The sequence below is a fragment of the Mytilus edulis genome, chromosome 3 (assembly GCF_963676685.1).
Source record: "Mytilus edulis chromosome 3, xbMytEdul2.2, whole genome shotgun sequence".
Taxonomy (NCBI): Eukaryota; Metazoa; Mollusca; class Bivalvia; order Mytilida; family Mytilidae; genus Mytilus; species Mytilus edulis.
In genome coordinates this window covers 67,929,412-67,953,098 of record NC_092346.1, presented here as the reverse complement: position 1 = coordinate 67,953,098, position 23,687 = coordinate 67,929,412, and the positions used below count along the sequence as shown (strand labels likewise).

Here is a 23,687-nt window from a genome sequence, read left to right as displayed (position 1 = left end):
GTTTATCTTTTGGTAGAAAGGACTTAGCTAGGTTCCATATCTATGTTTGTTATTATTGCTCCATGGTACGTTCGATCATACTCCTGGTTTGTTGTTGGAAGACTTTACCAGTGATAGGTTTGTAGTAAAAAGAAGATTTTTCTCTTTTATAGGTTCTTCATTTTCTTTTTTAATTACAAAAGAAATTCTAAACTGAAAGTTGCAACAAAAAAGACGAGTTTTTATTCCTTGTGTCTGCAAAAATAAAGACTTTTTTTCAAATTGGAGTTGGGCTTTGGAAAAGCTTTTGGCAATTGAGAGAACTCGTAAATCAAAACTGTGTATTTTGTCATTTTTTCTTTTATGTTTTTGCCCTAATTAAGTATAAATCTTATGGATCAATATGAAAATACAAAGAAGTGGTATTACTTCCACTAGAAACCAAATGACGTAAAAGTTAGCAACTACATATATACATTGTATATAGGTCTCCAACAATTAGCAAAACATACCTCATACCAAACTATAAAAAAACACGACATGACAAATGCAAAACAATTCAAACTAGAAAACTAAAGGCCTGATTTGTGTGCAAAACAATAACCGTAAAACAATTAAGATATACAGCAACAATTCAGCATTCACTGAATCATAGGCTCTTGGCTTAGCACAGGTATTGGTCAGACATAAAAAGGACGGAAATTCTATAAAGCATATGGGATGAAAGAAAGGTAAATTTCAAGTGACCAGCTCTTATCTCATACATGCTAGCAACAAATTATGAGACAACTATCCACCAAAGTTCAAATGGTGATCAGCAATTATATTTACTGGTTTCACTTTGAACTGAAATACCGTTTACATCATATTTATAACATAGAAAAGAATAGTTTTGACTGTAGCCCTGCAAACACTTCACATCTTTACTGTTACTAGGAAAAGTATTTGTTCTATTGTTTTTCCATTTACATAAGGTTTAATTAAATAAAGGCAATTTCAATAAAGAAAATACGAGGTTAAACCAAACGGTTGTTAAATACTGCTGGGGAAACTGTAAAGTATCTAGATAAGACAGGGTATTGACATACTGTGCAGTTAGGAGGATGTGTGGATTCTACACAATTCTGTTATTCCTGGTTTATATCAATAATGGTAAGAGTAGAAATATTCTTTTCTGGAACATTAACAGTTATAACCTTTAAAAAGAAAATCAGTAATTTAGTTTATATATACGCAAATACGACATTAACTATACATCTGTGGAACGAAGTGCATGATTACCAAAGAAACAAATGTTCGCCATTGGGAAGCGGACGTTTGAACTCCTATGTCGAACTCGTCCATGTATCTAAGTTATAGGATCTAAGTACCTAGGGCATACAAGCAAATATGTATTTTATTTTTTTTATTTTTTTTCAGCCAGTAAACGCATTCAATATCAGCACATTATCAAGGAAGAAATGATACGCGGTCTCAATATTTGAAGTAGCATTCACACTTCACCATTAACCTCATTTTAAAAAATCGCAACTTTTGTTTCAGGGAATATGCAGAACACGCTTGTAAGTCTTAAATCAAACGCTACAACTAAGATATCATGCCCAAATGGAAAGATAAAGCTAAAAATGGAAGCACAGAACATAAGCCAAGTCTGCAACAGTTATTTTGATGCATGGAAATCATTGTGCAATAACAAAACAACATGTAAAATAGAAAGTTCCTGTAAACAAAACGTTCAATTGGAATTCTGTTGTGAAGGTATGTAATTTCTTTCTATCATTTGTTTCAAAGAAATTGCAAAATATTGTACCGTTCTGTATGCAATATTCAGTTTTTATTTGTTTTTATACGCCCGTCGTCTTTTAGACGGGACGTATTATGGTATACCGTTGTCCGTCCGTCTGTCCGTCTGTCCGTCCGTCCGTCCGTCCGTCGTCCACACTTCGGACGATAACTCAAAAACACTTTCACCAATTTCCATGAAACTTAAGTGAATTGTTTATATCTATTGACGTAAGCTCCCTTTCGTTTTTTTTTAATTTCAGATTTTAAGTTTTGGATTTATGGGGCTTTATTCATAAAAAAAAAAAGGGGGGGATTTTCAACACTTCGGACAATAACTCAAAAAGGCTTTCACCAATGTCCATGAAACTTTGGTGAATTGTTTATATCTATTGATGTAAGCTCCCTTTCAATTTTTTTAAATTTCAGATTTTAAGTTTTGGATTTATGGGGCTTTATTCATAAAAAAGGGGTATTTTCAACACTTCGGACAATAACTCAAAAAGGCTTTCACCAATGTCCATGAAACTTTGTTGAAATGTTTATATCTATTGATGTAAGCTCCCTTTCAATTTTTATAAATTTCAGATTTTAAGTTTTGGATTTATGGGGCTTTATTCATAAAAAAAAGGGGGATTTTCAACACTTCGGACAATAACTCAAAAAGGCTTTCACCAATGTCCATGAAACTTTGGTGAATTGTTTATATCTATTGATGTAAGCCCCCTTTCAATTTTTATAAATTTCAGATTTTATATTTCCGTGTTATGAATTTTTATGCTTAAAAAAGGGGGGATTTTCCAATTTTGGGACAATAACTAACACTTTCACAAAATTTTATGCAACTTTGATAAATTGCATAAGCTCCCTTTCCATTTTTATAAATTTTAGATTTTACGTTTTCTTAAGTAATGAATTTTTATACTTAAAAAAGGGGGATTTTATGAAACTTTGGTGAATATGTTAATGTAACATCCCTTTTGATTTGTATATATATTTCTAGTTGATCATATTAAAAACTTTAAAATTGCGATAGTTTTATGAGCATTAAACACAGCCAGGTTTAAATACAAGTTAAGAAATTCCGGTAAAGATGTGTTATGGTATATCAAATTGGGAAATATTGCATTTAGTTTTTATTAAAGTTTAAAACTACTATTTTTTACTTCATATTTGAATCTTTACGCCAATTGCCGCTAAGAAAGTAATCCAAAATTGTTTCCTTTTATTTTTATACACTTTCGGAATTATGAATCTGAATTTTATTTTCAATTCATTTACACAATTTAATTATTGTATCTTTATTCTCATCGTGTATTAAATCTTAGTGTATTAAATACAGCATACTCTTTCTAATCCTTTCTGATTATCCTTTCCAAATAACAACATTCATACCTATGTACGCTTGAACTCACACCTGCGGCTAAATAGCTACAAGGTAAACGAATTGACCTCAAGCCGAGAAATATACAGTGACCTTTACAAAACAATATACACACTCTGCTCACACATTAGTTGCATTGAAATGATTATCAAAACAATAACGGTAAATAGAACTGAAATATTTTCAGTTCAATATCAGTAAAAATGTTCAATAAATATCTTATGAAAAAAATCTCAACAATAATTAATGAAATTTATTCGAAAACATTTACTAGAGATAATTTTATAGGAGTTTAATTCAATCAATACAAAACGGTATATGCATATTCATTTTCGTTCATTCTTATATTGTGGTTAATAACTACGACCATTCGTCAGCTGTGCGCTTTTAATTACGTATATTGTTGATCAGCTATAAGAGTTAAACAGATTTTATTTTTTCCCAGAATTCAACAAATCGGGCTAAAACGTCACGACCCACTCGAGAATTCAACCAAAAAAGTTACAAATACTTGATTTTCTCCGTTATTAGAAGGAATATAAATTTAAAACTTTGCAAATGTGTTTTTTATGTTAAGATGAACATAATTAGATGATAAGTAAAAAATCGCGGAATTTCCCTTTAAAGCATAATAGACAAGTTAAAAGACAAGCTAAAGCGCAGCCCTTTATTAACTTTGTGTTGCTGCATCCCTTCAATTATTTTAAAACAACTCAGGAGAAAAGCATGCACAAATAAAAACACACTCATAATTTTTGAATGCCAAACAGCATGCCAAGCATTTTTTAACATACAACTTCCTATATATTTCATCTAGCATTCTACTATTGGTATATGAAATTAAAATTTTATTGAGGACATACTAACTTGATTAAAATACAAACGTCTCCATAAAATCATAATTGCTCGATTCTCAAAATAGAATAGAGAATGGAAACGAGGAATATTTTTGTGCTTGTTTTTTCAACATTAAATATGTTAACCATCAAAACAGGGGATGACAATTCAATATCTGACCTCATTCAATGGTATCTGCTTTAATTGTGGCTTTTATGGTCATCATTGTAAAGACTGTCACACACTTTAGGATAAATCTGATGTATTTCAATTTGTAGACAAAGTATCAAATCATAGTAAATCATTACTACTTCATAACAATTTCGATATACTTCTTAATTTATGTCCAAATTGTAATACATCAAAATGTATATGTACTCAAAAATGTATGTCTGTAGCTGAGAATTTTATAAACCAAAGTTCTACAGAAAATTGTCAAAAATCAGAAAATGGTAAATATGCTAATAGCCTCAGCTCAAAACCTAATTGTAATAGAAACAAACATTATCCAAAAAACTGTCTTAATCTAAAATGTAAAGGTTTCAATGCTGTATGCCTTAATGTTAGACATATTTTATCTAAATTTGACGAGTTAAAAAATATAATTACTATAAACAACAAATATTTAGATTTATTTGGATTAGTTGAAACATTCTTAAAACCTGACATTAACAATGAACAATGTAAAGTGCCGGGATACAAAATTTTCAGAAAAGATCGCCAGTGTAAGGATGGTGGTGGCCTATTGGTTTATGTCAAAGATTCTATTGCAGTTAAAAATCGATCTGATTTATCCATTAATACATTAGAAACTTTATGGTTAGAGGTAGAATTTCCAAAATCTAAACCTTTCTTCATTTGTACTATTTATAGACCACCAAATTCCCCTCAGTCCTGGATAGATCTTTTTGAGGAAGAATTTAATGCAGCTCTTTCAGAAAACAAAGAGATAATTTTAATGGGGGACTTTAATATTGACTTGATTAAAATTGAGAATAAAAAATGGATCAATTTCATAAACAATTTTAATCTTCAACAACAAATTTCCACTGCAACACGTATTTGTGACAAATCTGAAACTCTAATTGATCATATTTACACTACTAATCCTGAAAATATTGTCCATTGTCATGTACCTTCATATGCTTTAAGTGACCACTATCCTATATGCTTAAATAGAAAAATCAATATAAAGACAAAAAAAGAAAATCATATCGAAATAAAGTATAGGTGTTTCAAAAAATTTAATGAAGATGCCTTTTGTACAGACTTACATCAAACCCCTTTTCATATTGTTGAAATGGAAGATGATATTGATATTGCTGTCGACAAATGGTATGAACTTTTTAATCAAGTTATAAACAAGCATGCACCAATGAAAACTAAAAGAGTAAAAACATATAAACAAGCCGAATGGTTTAATGAAGAAATTAAAAACTCCATTCAATATAGGAATATGTATCATTCAAAAAAAGATTGGATAAACTTTAAAAAGTGGCGTAATAAAACAACGTCGTTAATATTTAATGCAAAAAAGGAATATTACCAAAACGCCATAACTAGTTCCAAAAATAGTAAAGAACTTTGGAATCATATTAAAGAGTTAAATCCAAAAGAGGATAATATTTTTCCACCTAAAATGCAGTATGAAAATCAAACGGTTTATAACAACCAAGATATTGTAAATACTCTTAATGTTCATTTTTCATCCGTAGCTGAAAAACTTATTGGAAATAATACTTCAGATATGAATTTTTCTATGCTACAAAATTTTACTAGTGAAAAATTAAAGAAAACTGAAAATTTTCATTTAAAACTCATTTCCATTGGAGAGGTGTGTTCTCAACTAAAACATCTTAATATTAATAAATCCGCAGGTTTAGATGGAATAGGTCCCAAATTTTTAAAGCTAAGTGCAGAAATAATATCCCCATCATTAACTTTTTTAATAAACAAAAGTATAACTTCAAATCGTTTTCCGCAAAAATTAAAACTTGCAAGAGTAACTGCTATACATAAAGGAGGACCAAGAGATATTCCCTCAAATTATCGTCCAATTTCTATTTTGAATACCATATCTAAAATTTTCGAAAGACAAGTATGTACACAGTTATATGAATTCCTTAACAATAAAAAATTGTTACATATCGCCCAGTCAGGTTTCAGACAAGGTCATTCCTGCCAAACAGCGCTAACTAAACTAATTGACGAATGGTTAAAATATTTAGATAATGGAGAAATAGTTGGTACAGTGTTTTTAGATTTCAGTAAGGCTTTTGACCTTATTAACCATGCCATACTTCTAGAAAAGTTAAAATTTTATCATATCGGAAAACATATAATAGATTGGATAAAATCATATTTGTCTGACAGACAACAAGAAGTCCAATACGCTAACATTAAATCTGATAAATCGTTTGTAAAGTATGGAGTGCCTCAAGGTTCTATTTTAGGTCCGCTGTTATTTTTAATATATATAAATGATTTACCACTTCATGTTAAACAATCCAATGTGGATTTATATGCTGATGATTCAACATTGCATTTTCATGATAAAAACATTGAAAAAATAAACAGCATATTGCAAAATGATTTAAATGCTATACAATCTTGGTGTAACAATAACAGTATGAAAATCAATGCACAAAAAACTAAGTGTATGAAATTGGGTTCAAAACAAAAACTTAAACAACTATCAGAATTATGTATTACCGTCAACGAAACATGTATTGAGAATGTCCATTCTTTCAAATTACTTGGAATAGACATTGATGAAAATTTAAGCTGGGAAGATCATGTTGATCGTATATGTAAAATTATCTCATCTAAAGTATCACTTTTATATAAAATTAAAGTATATTTGCCAATACACACAAGGCAACTATTTTATAATGCATATATTCTACCATATATAGACTATTGTAGCTCAGTTTGGGGAAATTTATTACAAAAAGATTCAGATAGAATCATAAAACTTCAAAAAAGAGTAGCAAGAATTATACTGGAATGCGATATTTCTATTCCATCTAATTTCATGTTTTCTTCTTTAAAATGGCTATCTTTTACCAAAAGAATAAAATACCAACAATCAATTCTAATGTATAAAATTGTAAATGGGCTAACACCTGATTACTTAGCAATACTAAATATTGATGATGTGCAACGCCACAACTTACGATCTGTCTCTAATAATGATCTTTTTGTTCCAAGACCAAATACAAATTTTTATAAAAAATCTTTTCATTATTCTGCAACCAGAGTATGGAATAATTTACCACTCGAAATAAAAAAATGTCCTAATGTGGAATTATTCAAGAAACATAGTTATAATCATTTTCTTGAAAATTATATGCAAGTCAACTAATTTGTTTTCCTCTAACAAAAATATATCAAATATTGTCATTTATTACCCTTTGTATATTTCAATGATTGAATTGTGTATATACTAGTAATATATATTGTAAATTAATGTATGAATGTATGAATGTTAACTGTATGCATGTATTTTGTTTGAGGGCCTCAATGAAAATTAGACTATTTCTAATTGAGTTACCCTCTTTAAATAAAGAATTTATTATTATTATTATTATTATAAGTGGGGCCGGGTAATAAAATAGAAAGTAATGGACATGATAAATGGGCTGAATTTAACACCCACTTAGCAATATACAAGAATTAAAGAACACTCTTGTGTTATGATGTTTTATTGTATACCACTTAGTACGGGTTTTAAACAATTACAGCTTTTACATTAATGCTAGCAAGACAAATCTTTGTTTGGCTTGCTTGCTTTGTTTGTATCAATGTTTGCTCAAGCATGACAATTAAGATAGGCGGGGTTTCAGCTTGTATACATCATACTTAAATTTTATTGGACGTTATGTTTGAGGTTAAGGACACTAAATTGTAAAACATCACATGACAAATATTCTCACATGTTTCCTTACCTGTAAATATACGATACAGTCAGGATTCTACTTCGTCAAAATTATCTCCCCATTACGGCAGTTCATTTTCACAATCGTAGAAATGGAAACCAAATTTTTTTCGAACATATGCATTTTCATCATCCAACTTAAAGATTGTCGTCGAATACTTTTAGTAAAATAGCTATTCGAACACACCTACTCTGATTTTGTGATTCATTGGATATGTATTTCACTTGACCCCTACATTTCATCTTTTGGTATTGTGATTTTTTTATGTTATAAAGTCAACCTGTAGCTTTGCTATATAAAAATGATAGAATCTGAAGCGAGATGATGTATCAAATACTCTTCCTTTGTACGTTTTCAAGACAAAATATTCATCTCAAACACACCCTAACATAAAAAAAGGTGCACTCGATTTTCTCTTCAGTTCGATACAATTGTTACCCATTTATTGGAATTTTTTCTTGAGTTACATAAATGAAAGGGCAGACACGGAAACAACTGAACTAATAGATTGATATGTTATAAACAAAAACAATATTAAGTTTATATTTTTCTTTCATTGACCAATTATTGTATTTTTACAGGTGAGGAAACATGTGAGAATATTTGTCATGTGATGTTTTAAAATTAAGTGTCCTTAACCTCAAACGTAACGTCCAATCAAATATAAGTATGATGTATACAAGCTGAAGCCCCGCCTATCTTAATTGCCATGCTTGAGCAAACATTGATACACACAAAGCAAGCAAGCCAAACAAAGATTTGTCTTGCTAGCATTAATGTAAAAGCTGTAAAAAGGTCAAAAACTTGTTTTCAGACGGAGTGGTATTGTACGATGTTTTGATGAATGACCCTGGAGCCTCTGGTAAAAGTAAGTATTTGAAAGCATTCAGACGAACAGACTACTGGTAAATTATTAAGTCAGGAATTTCGTTACCACACATTTCTTAAAACTTTTACTAAATTCTTCAATACTAGCTATAAATATTTGGTTTTGGAGTTCGACTGTACCTGTAGAAAACGTATTGATTTTGTTATCAGTAAATTAATTATTAAAAGCAAACTAAATATTATTGTTATATACATATGCACTTTAGCGATCTACAATCTGTCGACTCCTGTATCTTGGCATTGTACAAGGTCATGTTTTTCTCTGACTGTTTATGAAGTCTTTACACTCAATCCATTGGATTTTGGATGTGTACTGATTGATAACAGTCTATGGAAGAAGCGAATCGATATAAACGTTTCTTTTATTAACGAGCGATATTGTCTCATATCAACGAGTTGCATTGTGGGAAATTTCATACGAATGTTAGCATTTCTATGAAGAAAGGCAGATTTCTCGGTATAAAGTAATGACTCTTTTTTTAAAACAGAGTGACATTTAACACGACATATATACGTCTGCTGTATAATTTCCATGAATTATTTTGAATAATATCAGGCAAGGTGTATTCATACGAGAAAAATGAATTGATGAATAAATGAAACATAAATGCACGATTTATCATTAGTAGATGTGCACATACAATAAATATCGTGTAGCAAATCCAGTGGAATGCAATTAAGATGAATTCAATTGTTTGCTATAAGCCAAAATCACCTATAAGTCAAATATACTGCTATATTTTATTATATCAATGCGATGTTTGTCTTATATAATAGATATATTTTTTAATATAAAAAATTTATGAATGCGATACTTTTCTAATATAACTGCTATAGTTTTCTAATCATAAAATGAATACGATAACACGTCACAATGCATGTCAAGAAAACCGCAAACATAATTCACAAACTTAGTTCATGTCCGGTCTAATGTTTGAGGATCAATATCAATAAAATTTAGTACTTGTAACAAATTTAACGCTTACATGAACTTTTTATTTCAAAAATGTTATATTATATAAATTAATACACAGTTATTTCGTAGTGCATTTCTTTCAAACAATAAATTAAAATAAAAAAAGTCGCACATGCTCTATCTCAAAAAGATTTTTACAGTGTAGTGTACTACTGGTGGAACAAATAATATCAAAATTATAGAAACTTCAAACAGCTCTAACTTAAAATATTGACAATTCTGTGTTAAGAGGGTGCATAATTCAGTCTGACAGCTTCAGACGTAATATAATTTGACCTTGTTTGACTGTACCAAATCACTAACTTAAAGATTCAGCACCCAAATGACGTTTTTGGAGGACTGGAAAGCAGTTATTCATAAGGGGAAATTTTAAAGATTTATAGATATAATGAGTTGGTGTATGAGTTCGAATGAGACAAATTTCCATCAAAGTAATATTTTTTTTAATGAAAACCATTATAGATCAAAGTACGGCCTTTAACTCGGAGCATTGGCTCACATCGAACACCACGCTATACATGTATATAGAACCTCAAACATTACTTGTGTTAAACTAAACCATTCAAACAGTTTAATTTGTATAAAAAAAACGAGATTCAAAAGTTCACGGGTCAGATTTGGTCGAATCAATCTGAAGGAGGACAGTATGATTCATCTTTGGCACAAGTAAGTTGTATTGTTACCAAAAAAGAAAGTTTTCCATGCGTGCGTTGGGAGAATATCGGAGTATATTATCTCGATGCGTTCATTATAAAATTTGCTAGATGTTATATATGTAAACAATAATTGTGATACTTAGCCATTTTATTACGACATTGTTTATAAAACCCGTATTTGATTAGTTTTGCTTCTAAAACCAATTAAGAAATTTGAAGGATGTTACCAAAAACAATTTGAATTTAAGCAATGGTCTTAAAACTGCTTATTTACATACATGTACAATACTACTGAGAAGTAAAATCACAAAAATACTGAACTCCGAGGAAAATTCAAAACAGAAAGTCCCTTATCACTTGCGAAGGACAAAATCAAATGATAAAACATACCAAACAAATTGACAACAACTGTCATATGTTTGACTTGGTACTGGCATTTTCAAATTTTGAAAAGGTGGATTGAACCTGGTTTTATAGCGTTAAACCTCTCACGTGTATGCCAGTTTCTTCATCAAATTCTGTTATATTTACAACGATGCGTGACTTACAAAACAGACATAATAGGTAAAATTGTCAAAATGGGTACAGCATTCTAATATTAATACTAATAAGTACTAATATTGATATAACAAAAACACTGCTATGATATTTTAAAAGTATCGCATTGATATTAGAATTAATAGCATTTGGTTAGTTATGTATATAAGAAAAATACAGCACATCAAATTTTACACGGACATAAACTTTTGCTTTTAACTAATTTCTGAATGCATATTTAGACTCAATTGTTGTTTATATATGGACAGTAAGTTTTAATTAAGTTCGTATTTTCTTAATGTTTTGTTGCTGAAAAATGTCTGCATATGTACAATTGAGATTAGACAATATCGCTATGTGATATAAGAAACGTTTTTATCAATTCGCTTCTTCCATAGACTGGATAATCTAGTCTTAGAACCATTACTTTTTTTATTAGTGTGTCAGTAACTGTCCCGGGTTCATAGGACGGTATTTTCAAATGAAAAGTTTGCTTGTTTGTGAGTTAATATCTTAGTACATTATATAGAAATAAGAAGATGTGGTATGAGTGCCAATAAGACAACTCTCCATCCAAGTCTCAATGTGTAAAAAGTTAAACAATTATGGGTAAAAGTACGGCCATCAACAAGGAGCCATTGGCTCACACCGAACAGCAAGTTATAAAGACTCTGAAATGACTGGTGTAAAGTGACAATTTAAACAGGAAAACCAACGGTCTTAAAGATTGTTTTTTTTATGAATATACTCTTTTCATATATAATTATGTTGAATGAATGAAATGACTTATCTTTGAGGGTTATTTTGTATAAAATTACCGCAGCATCAAATCATCTTTCCTTTGTATATCACAAAATACGATGTATTGGTCATTTCTGTTTCAAACTCAAACAATCATTTTAATAATAAACGACACATGAGTTACATAAGGGAGCTACCATTTGATTTTTATCGGGGGGCTAGGATGAAATTTGAAAAAAATAGGCAGGACAGGAATTTTTAGCAAAAAAAAAGGCAGGATGAGACACTTGCAAAAAAAAAAAGAAGTCAGGATGACAATTTAGGTAAAAAAAGTCAGGATAAACTTTAAAAAAAATATGCAGGACCGAATAGAGTGAAAAAAAAAGGCAGGACAGAGATTACAACTAAAAAAATGCAGGACAAAATTTTTCATCCTAGCCCCCCCCCCCCCCTAAAAATCAAATGGTAGCTCCCTAACGTATATCAACAACTCAACATGCAGACATCTTATACGTTCAGGTATTTCACATCTTATCTTTTATGGTAATATTCTTTACAAAGCACAAAAATGTCAGTATTCTCCTCAAAAGCTTACAAAACCTTTAAACAGACTTATTAAGAAGGGATATAGTTACGATAATGTTGTCAGATCATTAAAGATTGCATATTTTGGCTTTAATATTGATTCACTTACAGGGTCTTTGCATCGGAACTAAACACGTTTAAAAAAAACCACAGTTGTTGGCATGACACGGGTTATGTTCTTCTTATATATTTTATGATAGTATGATACTAAACCCCTAACGGGAGGGATTGTGCCTGATATTAATATGATGAAGACATAATCTTTTAATCAGTTTAATTGAGGTCTTGAGCTGGCATGTCAGTTAACTGCTAGAAGTCTGTTGTTATGTATGTATTATTGTCATTTTATTTATTTTCTTTTGTTACATCTTCTGACATCGCACTCGGACTTCTCTTGAACTGAATTTTTATGTGCGTATTGTTATGCGTTTACTTTTCTACATTGGCTAGAGGTATAGGGAAAGGGTTGAGATCTCATAAACATGTTTAACCCCGCCGCAATTTTGCGTCTGCCCCAAGTCAGGAGCCTCTGGCCTGTGTTAGTCTTGTATGATTTTTAATTTTAGTTTCTTGTGTATAATTCGGAGTTTAGTATGACGTCCATTATCACTGTACTGGTATACATATTTTTTAAGGGGCCAGCTGAAGACCGCCTCCGGGTGCGGGAGTTTCTCGCTACATTGAAGACCCATTGGTGGCCTTCGGCTGTTGTCTGCTCTATGGTCGGGTTGTTGTCGCTTTGACACATTCCCCATCTCCTTTCTCAATTTTATCATACAATTGACTTTACAGATTTCAAATGTTCGTGTAACTGCACAAAAAACAACAGAAGAGAGAATATCACAAACAATAGACAGCTTACAGGTTAGTACTGTTTCTATAGTTATGAGGCCTAATATTGAGATACCAAACACTTTAATAAGGGCGGACCCCATTAAATCGGAAAAGTAACCTCCAGTCCTGGGTCCTCGCCTTGATGCTTAGTATCTTTTATTGAACGTTTGCAGTATATTAGAGTAGCCATGTGATTTAATATGAGAACCTTTTGAATATATATGAATTGTAAATAAATATGAAATATGCTTATTTGGGATCTTTTTTTAACGACTCGAAACTAGAAATCATATAACTGGTCAAACATATTTTTGTAGACATGTCATGTTCATGTAAGTGTGAAGATAGAAATGTTCCATATCTCCAGATCAATTCTAGAGAGTTGTCAGAAAGGCTTGAAGAACTGAGAGAAAACTTAACCATACCCAAACACCAAACAAGCCGTAAGTTTGATTCAAATAATCATATAATATGCTTATAACGCACATAATCAAGTTAGAAAAAAAACCTGAAAAAACAAAACCACCAAGATATTATACAAAATATATATTTGACCAATCTAAATATAATTGAACATGGGTTACTTCCATGGACTGAAAGAATAAATTAAAAAAACAACCAAAAGATGAGTTTCAGTGAGCTGCAATATAAAACAAAGTTGCAAATACATTTTCAGAAAACACCAAACATGACGATGGTACTTTCAGAAATCTTAATATTTGTAAAATTTCGTTGCGGATTATGAGAACCAGACGAGAATCTCGATTTCTTTAAAGTGAAGATGCGTGATGATTTGTTCCTGATGTTGAAATAATAAAGAAGAAAGTGATTCAAAACAATAAAACTTTCAACACACTCACGGATCCCCTTGTGGTGACAGGTTCACATGTCCTCGGTTTTCAAAACTTTTAAATATGACAAGAATATGTGTTCATAGGACAACATTCCTCGCTCGTACTTTCACATTTGCATGACCATAGAACAGTGAAATTCTGCCCAAAACACTAATTTGAAATACTCTATAGTTTATAACAAACAGTTCCCTTCATTGTAAACTAAGAATCAAGTTGATGTGACTACAAACTAGACTAAACCAAAGTTTGACATGATACGAGACGGACGGACTACGGATGCACACATCAGAAACCAAATTATAACGACCCTCTACTATCGTAGGCGATGCATACATCTGCATTGTATTTTAATGTTAGGCATGAGCTTTTGGGCAAATAAACTCCATCAAAAAAATATTTGCGATAGACTATAAATGCTCTCTTCTGTAGATTCACATCACTGTTTCATTATTTCAGGTTACAGAAGAACGAAGACTAGTATGTCTGATCATCGGATGTCGTCTTCTACTATTGGAGTGTTCGGGGTCATCATCTTGACAGTAGTTTTCGGTAGCATTCTTATTATCGATATCCCGAGATTGCAAAGATTCATACAGACAATTTTACTTCGTATATATTAAAATTTCTGTTAAGGGCATACGATACAGTTTTGATCCCGTATTTACAGTTTGATGAAAATTCCATAAAGGCTATTTTTTGCCTGATTAAATCAAATATGACAATGTAATAAAAAAAAATATACCTTCATGTGCTACTTTTTGAGTTAAATGAGGTCAAAATTTTGTATATTTGCTCAAAATTCGGAATTGTGGCCGTTTTTTCCCTTTCGAAAGACAAGAATGCACACGCTGAAATGTCTCGCCTTCTATACTAATCATTTATATTATGTTGATAGTCCTAAGTATAAAGCTAAGCTTTATTACAACTGTCACATAAACTTAACATTAACCAAGATAACTAAACAAAGACCAATGAACCTTGAAAAAGAGATCCAGGTCAGATGAACCATGCCAGGCAGACAGGTACAGCTAACAATGCTTCTATACAACATATATAGTTGACACATTACTTATAGTTTAAGAAAAATAGACCAAAACACAAAAAAATTAACACTGTGCAATGAACCGTGAAAATGAGGTCACGGTTAAATAAAACCTGCTCGACTGACATAAAGATCATAAAATATTTCCATACACCAAATATAGTTGACCTATGGCATATAGCATTAGATAAAAAGACCAAAACTCAAAAACTTAACTTTGACCACTGAACCATGACATGTACACTTAACAATCATTCCATACAACAAATATAGTAGACCTATTGCATATGGTATGAGAAAAACAGACCAAAACACAAAAATTTAACTATAACCACTGAACCAGAGACATATGTGTATATATGTCTCTGACTGAACCATGAAAATGAGGTCAAGGTCAGATGACACCTGCCAGTTGGACATGTACACCTTACAGTCCTTCCATACACCGAATATGCTAGCCCTATTGCGTATAGTATCTGAGATATGGACTTGACCACCAAAACTTAACCTTGTTCACTGATCCATGAAATGAGGTCAAGGTTAAGTGAAAACTGTCTGACAGACACGAGGACCTTGCAATGTACGCACATATCAAATATAGTTATCCTATTACTTATAATAAGAGAGAATTCAACATTACAAAAAATTTGAACTTTTTTTTCAAGTGGTCACTGAACCATGAAAATGAGGTCAAGGACATTGTACATGTGACTGACGGAAACTTCGTAGCATGAAGCATCTATATACAAAGTATGAACCATCAAGGTCTTCCACCTTCTAAAATATAAAGCTTTTGAGAAGTGAGCTAACGCCGCCGCCAGTTCACTATCCCTATGTCGAGCTTTCTGCAACAAAAGTTGCAGGCTCGACAAAAACCACAACTTTTTTGTTTTAAAAGATAAGCACAAATTGTTTTTTGTTAAATAATTTGTAGTTTCTGTATTTTATAAGTATCCTAAAAATTTATGCATTTTTTATTCAGAAATAACTCATATTTATCAAATGGTCATGAATTGAGAAAAAAACGTATTTTTTTGCTGTATATTTATCCAAATTTAAGAAATTGCACTATTTACAGTTTTATAAAATTTGGTCCACATAATCTCCCTGCAAAATGAACAAAATTTCGTTTTAAAAACTAGGGGTCCATGCACTCGTTTTCAAATTAAATCAGTTTGAATGATAATAATCAGTCGAAAAATGCATCTTTTCCCGATATGTCATAGTTTGACGTCGCGAAAATAACATTTTACGTTAGCAACGTCATTAACTCCCCTGTAACTGTATCATATGCCCTTAAGTTAGCTCTGTCATATGGGCAATGTGTTTATCGAAAACTCTTGTTGAAGAAATCATTTTTACAACAGTCACAGGAGTTTTGAAATATGTACTACTAAACGAATAGTTAATAAATAATGAAGCATTGACCAATGAAAAATGAAAATGAGGTCAACATCAGAAGATATCTGCTTATAATCCTCCCATACACCAGATATAATTGTAACATGAATGGTAAATTTTCCTTTGATCTTCTGGTTAGTAAACTCGGTTGTTTTTATCAGAGTGCGTTAACTGTATGATTTTTTAGTTATTTCACTCTCCGATCCCAGAAGTGACAGTGGAAAAAATTTGTAAAATTTAACAAAAATTTTCAAAATTTCTGAAAATTGTTAAAAATTTGACTATAAAGGGCAATAACTCCTTAAGGGGTCAATTGACCACTTTGATCATGTTGACTTCTTTGTAGCTCTTACTTTCCTTTACATTATTGCTGTTTACAGTTTCTCTAGCTATAATAATATTCAAGATAATAACTAAAAGCTGCAAAATTTTCTTAAATTTACCAATTCAGGGGCAGCAACCCAGCAAGTTGCCTGATTGGTCTGAAAATTTCAGAGCAGTTAGATCTTGGCCTAATGAAGAATTTTAATCACAGCAGATTTGCTCTAAATGCTTTGGTTTCAGAGATATAAGCCAAAAACTGCATTTTACTCTATGTACTATTTTTAGCCATGTCGGCCATCTTGGATCGCTGGCAGGGTCATCAAACACATTTTCTAAACAAGATACCCTAATGATGATTGTCGACAAGTTTGGTTAAATTTGTCCTTGAAGTTTCAGAGGAGAAAATTTTTGTAAAAGATAACAAAAATTTACAAAAATTTGTTAAAAATTGACTATAAAGGGCAATAACTCCTTAAGGGGTCAACTGACAATTTTGGTAATGTGACTTATTTGTAGATCTTACTTTGCTGAACATTATTGCTGTTTACAGTTTATCTCTATCTATAATAATATTCAAGATAATAACCAACCAGATGCTCCGCAGGGTGCAGCTTTATACGACCGCAGAGGTTGAACCCTGAACGGTTGGGGCACTTATGGACACAACATTCAAGCTGGATTCAGCTCTAAATTTGGATTGTGATTAAATAGTTGACACAGCATAGGTTTTGGACACAGAATGAATGTGGTCTAATGAACTTAAAGTAATTTTTTTGTCTTTGAGCAATCACTATGCTGTTGAATAATAATCCTCTCAAAAAAATGTTTGAAGAAATTTTCTTTTTATTTATGAAATCTGAAATGAGAAAAATTCAAAATTTTACATTGAGGTTCTGAAAAAGGAAATCACCAATTCACCAACATTCCAACTGACTCCATTTTCAGAAAACGAAATCTGTAACAAACATAAACTTTTAGCCACCGCTTTACAAGCAGAGCCAAATACAATGAAAGTCCCAACTATGTATTGGCTTCCAAAGCTACACAAAACCCCTTACAAATATAGATTTATTTCGTCTTTAAGCCATTGTTCAACTACTAAATTGTCTATTCTTCTTACCAGTACACTTGGTACAATTAAAAACCTTATAATAAATTGTTCAAATAAGACCTAATAAATTGTGGAATAAATTACTTTTGGAGTGTCAAGAACTCGTTGGAAGTACTTGATAAATTGCATGCTTATATTGGTGATTTTGAATCTGTTCAAAGTTTTGATTTTTCTACCCTGTATACCACATTGCCTCACATTCTCATTAAGAAAAAATTCACACACCTAATTAAATGGGCATTCAAAAAATCAGAATGTGAATATATAGGTTCAAACTCTTTTAGGTCATTTTTTAGTAGCAATAAACAAAAAAACTATGTTAATTGGACATGCTTTGATACTATATATGCCCTTGAATTTTTACTAGATAACATTTTTGTTCGCTTTGGGGATTCCGTATATCGTCAGATTATCAGAATTCCAATGGGGACTAACTGTGCACCACTTATTGCGGACCTGTTTTTGTATTGTTATGAGTTACAATTTATGACAAAAATAAGCAAGGACCCATCGAAACAACATCTGATAAACATCTGATAACATGCAGACTTCTAATCATTCAGGTATTTCACATCCAATTTTTTATGGAAATATTCTTTATAAAGCACAAAGGTGTCAGTATTCACCTCAGAAACTTACAAAACCTTTGAATAGACTTATTAAGAAGGGATATAATTACGATACTGTTGTCAAGTCATTAAAGATTGCATATTTTGGCGTTAATATTGAGTCACTGATAAGGTCTTTGCATCGGAACTAAACACATTTATTCTAAAAACAGTTGTTGGCATGACACGGGTTATGTTCTTCTCATATATGTTATGATGGTATGATACTAAACCCCAAAACGGGAAGGATTGTGCCTGATGTTCATATGATGAAATCATAATCTTTCAGTCAGTTTAATTGAAGTCTGGAGCTGGCATGTCAGTTAACTGCTAGTAGTCTGTTGTTATTTATGTATTATTGTCATTTTGTTTATTTTCTTTGGTTACATCTTCTGACATCAGACTCGGACTTCTCTTGAACTGATTTTTAATGTGCGTATTGTTATGCGTTTACTTTTCTACATTGGTTAGAGGTATAGGGGGAGGGTTGAGATCTCACAAACATGTTTAACCCCGCCGCATTTTTGCGCCTGTCCCAAGTCAGGAGCCTCTGGCCTTTGTTAGTCTTGTATTATTTTAATTTTAGTTTCTTGTGTACAATTTGGAAATTAGTATGGCGTTCATTATCACTGAACTAGTATATATTTGTTTAGGGGCCAGCTGAAGGACGCCTCCGGGTGCGGGAATTTCTCGCTACATTGAAGACCTGTTGGTGACCCTCTGTTGTTGTTTTTTATTTGGTCGGGTTGTTGTCTCTTTGACACATTCCCCATTTCCATTCTCAATTTTAACAAAAAGTGCTTGATATTACTGAATGGTAAAGATTGTTTTAATTTTTCAGTTGGTAGTAAAAGTGAATATACATTGTATATTGTATAAAACAATGATTTAAGTTGATTCAATTTCTATTCTGGACAAAGAAAGATAACTCCAATCAATTGAAAATTTCTTGCTATTGCACAATATTGTGCAATTAGATATTTCTGGCTATTGCGCAATACTGTGCAATTGAAAATATTTGCTATTGCACAATACTGTGCAATTGAATATTTCTTGCTATTGCGCAATACTGTGCAATTGAAAATTTCTTGCTATAGCACAATACTGTGCAATTGAAGATTTCTTGCTATTGCTGAATACTGTGCAATTGAAAATTTCTTGCTATTGCACAATACTTAATATAATAATTTTGGATCCTGATTTGAACCAACTTGAAAACTGGGCCCATAATCAAAAATCTAAGTACATGATTAAATTCAGCATATCAAAAAAGCCAAAGAATTCAATTTTTATTAAAATCAAACTTAGTTTAATTTTGGACCCTTTGGTATTTAATGTAGAACAATTTGAAAACGGGACTAAAAATTAAGAATCTACATACACAGTTAGATTTGGCATATCAAAGAACCCCAATTATTCAATTTTTGATGAAATCAAACAAAGTTTAATTTTGGACCCCGATTTGGACTAACTTGAAAACTGGGCCAATAATCAAAAATCAAAGTACATTTTTAAATTCAGCATATCAAAGAACCCCAAGGATTCAATTTTTGTTAAAATCAAACTAAGTTTAATTTTGAACCCTTTGGACCTTAATGTAGACCAATTGGAAAACGGGACCAAAAATTAAGAATCTACATACATAATTAGATGCGGCATATCAAAGAACCCCAATTATTCAATTTTTGATGAAATCAAACAAAGTTCAATTTTGGACCCTTTGGGCCCCTTATTCCTAAACTGTTGGGACCAAAACTCCCAAAATCAAACCCAACCTTCCTTTTATGGTCATAAACCTTGTGTTTAAATTTTAAAGATTTCTATTTACTTATACTAAAGTTATAGTGCGAAAACCAAGAAAATGCTTATTTGGGCCCTTTTTGGCCCCTAATTCCTAAAATTTTGGGACCAAAACTCCCAAAATCAATCCCAACCTTCCTTTTGTGGTTATAAACCTTGTGTTAAAATTTCATAGATTTCTATTCACTTTTACTAAAGTTAGAGTGCGAAAACTAAAAGTATTCGGACGACGACGACGACGCCAACGTGATAGCAATATACGACGAAAAATTAAAATTTTTGCGGTCGTATAAAAACAGCAAAATTTTCCTTAAAATTACCAAATTAGGGGCAGTAACCCAACAACGGATTCTCCGATCCATCTGAAAATGTGAGGGCAGATAGGATCGATCAGATAAAAGTTGACTTATAAACAATTTTTCCCATTGTCAGATTTGCTCTAAATGCTTTGGTTTCAGAGATATAGGCCAAAATCTACATTTTACCCCTATGTTCTATTTTTAGCCATGGCCGCCATCTTGGTTAGTTGGCTGGGTCCCCAGACACATTTTTTAAACTAGATACCCCAATGATGATTATGGCCCAGTAGTTTCAGAGGAGAAGATTTTTGTAAAAGTTAACAACGACGGACAACAAGTGATGAGAAAAGCTCACTTGGCCCTTTGGGCCAGGTGAGCTAAAAAGTACTCTCACACAAGCCTATTAATGTGCTGGAGCAGTCAAATGACTAATAAGCTTTTGTTCATCAACAAGGAAGTAATAATATTTTTGAAAACATTAAGAAGGAACTTTTATATTGTGATAATTCTCCTGTAAGCCAATGATAGAAAAGGTAAATTATATACAATTTTCTTAGTCCACCAGTACTCTGGCATTGTCATTTGGTTGGATAACTTTTTAAATTTTGAGATAAACTTAATGTGTACATTTACATGTTAATATATTTGTAAGTTAATTTGTATTCAAAAAAGCCTTTTTCTCTTCATGATATGACATACATTGTAGTACAATATAGTATTTAACATGTATGTATACAGTAACAGAAATCTAGCGACTTATAAAACTACATTTATTATGTATATTACAACAAAAACTTCACAATACATATAGATTTTGAACATATGAAGTATTTAATCAGTGATTTGCAAAATGTTAATATTTTGGTCACTGAGCTGGTCCTATTGTCTGAGTACTTTTATTTTGTAACATTTATAAACATAGAGTAATTTGTGTAGTAAAGGCATATATATTTTGAATATACATCGCATCATGTACATATATCATGAAAAGAATGAAGCTATTAAAGCACTACATGTTAGGTGTGAACATAATGAAGCTAAGTACTACTTGTTACGTCTAGTGAATTCAAACTTTCGGAAGTTTGCTAAAATACAGAGAAGAGTGAACTACAGCTTCTACACAAATGTTAAACACAGGGTGAGTAGGTCGCAACTGGTTCTCTTCATGTCCAACAACAGTCAGATGGCCGAGCTTTCCTCCTGCGAAATGTTGTGCTACCGACAAACCACTCAGGCAATAGCATGTATGATAAAAGTCTCTGTTCTTGCCCGGTTTGTCAATCAATCCACCTCCTGGATGCTGACAACATATTAAAATATACTCTTGCAAAGCTTTTTGATGGCACAACCAATTTTCTGCACTGAGAGACTTATTTTCTGATAAGGATAGAATCATGTGCATCAAAGGAAATGCTCCTCCTTGCCAAAATGAATAACAACCATCAACAAGTTTATTGGTTCTTCCTTGGAATCCACCTTCATATCTCATTTGACGATTAGCGGTCCATCTAAGCACTCTATCAATATCACAAAGTTTTGTGTGGCCTAATAAGGTTAGAGCTGCTAGACCACAAAATGAATATCCTCCATGAGCTTCCATACCTGGACACCCACCAAATCCTCCTTCATAAGTTTGACAACGTACAATCCATTCAGGAGTTCCATCAAACATTTCTTCAGTTATAATGTTCGTTAGTTTTGCAACACTTGCTGCACAGTAAGCTCCTCGTATATCAACTTCTCCACCTTCATGCATTTTAAATGCACCTTCAGCAGTACGCATTTTCATAAGGAATGATTTGAGGGTATTTCTATTTATAACCTTATATGCCTCCTCTGTTCCTAGAATACACAGGGCATTTATGGCTGCATAAGTAGGTGCTAAGTGTGCAGACTGACCAGGACCTCCAGCAAAGCCACCTGTATCACACTGACACTTGGATAAAAACACAGCAACCTGAGCAATAACATCATCAGACAGGGGATAGTCCAACAGCTCAAGACTATGTACTATCCAATAACAAAGCCAAGGTCTGCTGGCATCCAAACATTCGTATGACTCGGAGAGACTTCGTAAACCTTTCTTTAAGTATGATAAATGGAGATCTCTGTTTAATTTTGGGAGACTGTTAGCAGCTGGTTCTATTTCTTCCTTGGAACTTATTCGTGATTTGAAATTCTTGTAAAATTGTGAAATAGATTCTTCTACGGAACTTTGTTCTTCCGAAGTGTTGGTGGTAATGCTGTTGTCATTGAATTTTTCAGAATCTATCGAAATGCATCTAAAAGACTGATCCATGCTTGTACTTTGAAGAAATTTCTGGTAACGAATACCCTAACCGGAAACCAGTTATTAATAAGGACGGGTGTAAGACAACTCGTACCTTTCCAAACTCGTACCCAATGATAAATAAATAAATAGGTTGGATTTCTTACATTTCCAATAGAGGAGCAACTCAATACAATGGTTAAACGTATGTAAAACGTTAAACATTAAATGTTTACATTATAGATTAAAGTTCAAATAATCTATGGAGCGTCGAAATTCAAGTTGATAGTAAACATGCATATTTAACTTGAAGTAAAAATATGCATGGTAACTTGAAGTCAACATATGCATGGTATATTCAGTATATGTATGGTACAAATAAGTGATCTATATTGAAAAATCTCAGATTTATGATAATGAGGGAACTCAACAGAATTCTGTCCCCAAGCACCGATGAATCAAGTACGGACTCGGACTTTATGACTATGTCATCGCCTTTTAATGCGGTATCATATGGTGTAACTTGATTTCTGTGACTTTATTTCATATTTTTTTCAAGACTGCTTTATGTTATTACAATCTCTTTCAAATCCATATGTCGTAATCTGCTTGAGGTATAATTAGTAAAAAGCACTTAAAGATGAGATAACGGATTAAGGCTAAATTAGTACTTGTGATTAGACCCAATCTAATTAAAATATCGATCTCTGAATACGTTATACTCACACTTTCAATTGGATTGATTATATTAAATCGATTCTAGACAATTCCGGACTTAGCTATGTTTGGACTCAGCAATTACCATTAGATATAAATCAACTAAAAATCGTACTGAAAGAAAA

At 32.0% G+C, this 23,687-nt stretch overlaps 2 protein-coding genes across 2 annotated transcripts; one reads left to right on the top strand and one right to left on the bottom strand.

Annotated features, from left to right (window-relative positions):
• Positions 1 to 1,527: 1,527 nt before the first annotated feature.
• On the top strand, positions 1,528 to 14,900 carry LOC139514930 (uncharacterized). Its single transcript, XM_071304513.1, has 5 exons — positions 1,528 to 1,737; positions 8,735 to 8,788; positions 13,096 to 13,167; positions 13,455 to 13,580; positions 14,448 to 14,900. The coding sequence occupies exons 1-5, from the start codon at positions 1,605 to 1,607 to the stop codon at positions 14,609 to 14,611; spliced, it is 549 nt and encodes a 182-aa protein (XP_071160614.1). The 5' UTR covers positions 1,528 to 1,604; the 3' UTR covers positions 14,612 to 14,900.
• A 6,432-nt stretch (positions 14,901 to 21,332) lies between these two features.
• LOC139517211 (protein farnesyltransferase subunit beta-like) lies at positions 21,333 to 22,929 on the bottom strand. The gene has a single exon (XM_071307965.1). The coding sequence runs from the start codon at positions 22,873 to 22,875 to the stop codon at positions 21,643 to 21,645; it is 1,233 nt and encodes a 410-aa protein (XP_071164066.1). The 5' UTR covers positions 22,876 to 22,929; the 3' UTR covers positions 21,333 to 21,642.
• Between the last annotated feature and the right edge of the window lie 758 nt (positions 22,930 to 23,687).